Source organism: Anneissia japonica, unplaced genomic scaffold (genome assembly GCF_011630105.1).
Source record: "Anneissia japonica isolate Jap-2015-1 unplaced genomic scaffold, ASM1163010v1 scaffold146585_len2253_cov142, whole genome shotgun sequence".
Classification (NCBI taxonomy): Eukaryota; Metazoa; Echinodermata; class Crinoidea; order Comatulida; family Comatulidae; genus Anneissia; species Anneissia japonica.
In genome coordinates, this window is record NW_022758627.1 from 382 (window position 1) to 2,253 (window position 1,872).

General features: G+C 36.9%; 1 protein-coding gene across 1 annotated transcript; it reads right to left on the bottom strand.

Annotated features, from left to right (window-relative positions):
* Positions 1-284: 284 nt before the first annotated feature.
* LOC117125301 lies at positions 285-1,406 on the bottom strand (the record flags this gene model as incomplete). The annotated part of the gene is given in 2 exon segments (XM_033271770.1): positions 285-916; positions 1,269-1,406. Coding segments are annotated over 2 exon segments (310 nt in total), but the record flags the coding sequence as incomplete, so codon positions are not given.
* Positions 1,407-1,872: the final 466 nt, after the last annotated feature.

Genomic DNA, 1,872 nt, shown 5'->3' on the forward strand with positions numbered 1-1,872 from the left:
TACATGCAATTGTTACTTGCAAGATAGAAAATACATATTAGTGTAGTAAATTCTAAAGTGCTTTATAGAGCAATGAGAAGATGGAGGACATTGAGGAGCTAAACAGCCAGCAGTGACCAGTGGCGGCACTAGACGGGGAGGGGGGGTGTGCCAAGGGGGAATTTTCCTAGATCTTCTCCCACGCATTTTGCGGGAAAATTGAACATTTTAAGATTGGCCAACAAAATGAATTGCTCCAATCAGTCTGTCATTTCAAGGCCACTGTCCACTTAAAAAACAAATCATTTAACAAAATATTTACATTTTTAATAGATATACCGAGCATTTAAATAAAAAAAAAAACAAGCACATGGATAAAAGCGTTACCCGTTCATGTGTGTTGTGATACATTATAATTGTATCTCTAGTTCTATGGAAAAAAATATTTCTCCACCCCCCCACCCACCCTAAAATTTTATCTTCCCCCACCCCCAATTTCATACTCTGGCACCACCAGTGACCAATGGCTGATGAGCATGGTCATACTGATAACAAGGATTTATGATATTAAATATGATACCAACAATGAAGATGATAAAATTAATTGCTGATATATGTACATATACATATATATTTTTTTCAACTTATGATATTGTGGTGAGTGATAAGTATATATTTTTTGTACAACCCATCTCCCAATCCTGCAAATTTTCTTGTCATAATTCCACACATTTATCTACTGGTGCGTCTGTCGTAACGATTGTGTCATAAGTCCATATCTTCATCAACTAGGTCAGCCATAATGTCATCTTCGGTGTTTGGACTGGTGTCTGTCTTTACGCTGACGGTCAAGTCTTCTTCCTCATTAACTTCATCTTCACAGAACCCAAGGACTGGCATTGGTTTCCAAAGGACAAGCTGCATAGATGATTTTTTTCTGAAAGATATACATAAATTAAAAAAATTGAAATAAATAAAAGAAAAGATGAGGGAGAGTATAATGATTTTTTTTTAAATTTGTCCTAATGTTTTGTCCACACTACCGTGTCTAGTTGTCTGTGACAACTGACTGAATGGGAATGATGATGCCATATCACACCACATATGGCCAAATTGCAAGTATTTGTCAAATATATCTGGAAAGAGTTTAAGTGCACCATATGAATACATGTAGATGTAATTTCCAGTTAAACATCACACGAGTAAATTACTACAGAAAACCCTTAGCCCTATATGTGATATAATCCCCAAATTACAATCAAACAGAAACTAGGAGGTACTGTACTTACATGTCGGATAAGATCTGTGGGGGAAGTGAGGGCTCAACATTCTGCGACTTAAAGACGTTCAGAAAATCTTGTTTAATTATCAGTCGGGGGTGATCATCTTCGTTTCCACTTTCATCAGAATCAATTTTCGCATCTAACCTGAAAATATCTAATAAAAATTAATTCTACGTCATCATCATCAAAAACAAGCAACAATAGTTATTTTGTCATCTTGGTTAATACAATGGCTGCATTGGTGGCACTTAACAATATATATAAAAGGTGACCAAGAGGAGATGTTAAGTTGTAATTTAGTTAAATTTACATAGAGCTTTACATAGAGAGTCTCAAAAGCGCTCAAAGCATGCTGTCTGACAGGGGGACTTGGACTCGTAGGCCAGAGCTGGGGGAAGGGTTTGAGAGGGTGTTCCCCATCCCAAATGAGATTATTTTAAGAATAGGTACCTCTGGATGGCCAGAAACGACACTCTCTGATTTAGACTTGCCACAAGTCTCTTATTTTTTTATTATTTTTCTCATTCTGGACAGCGCCACCAACAAGAAAGTTAATTTAGAGACGGAATAAGCGACTTGTAAAACACTGAAATCAGGCACCAGGATGCCA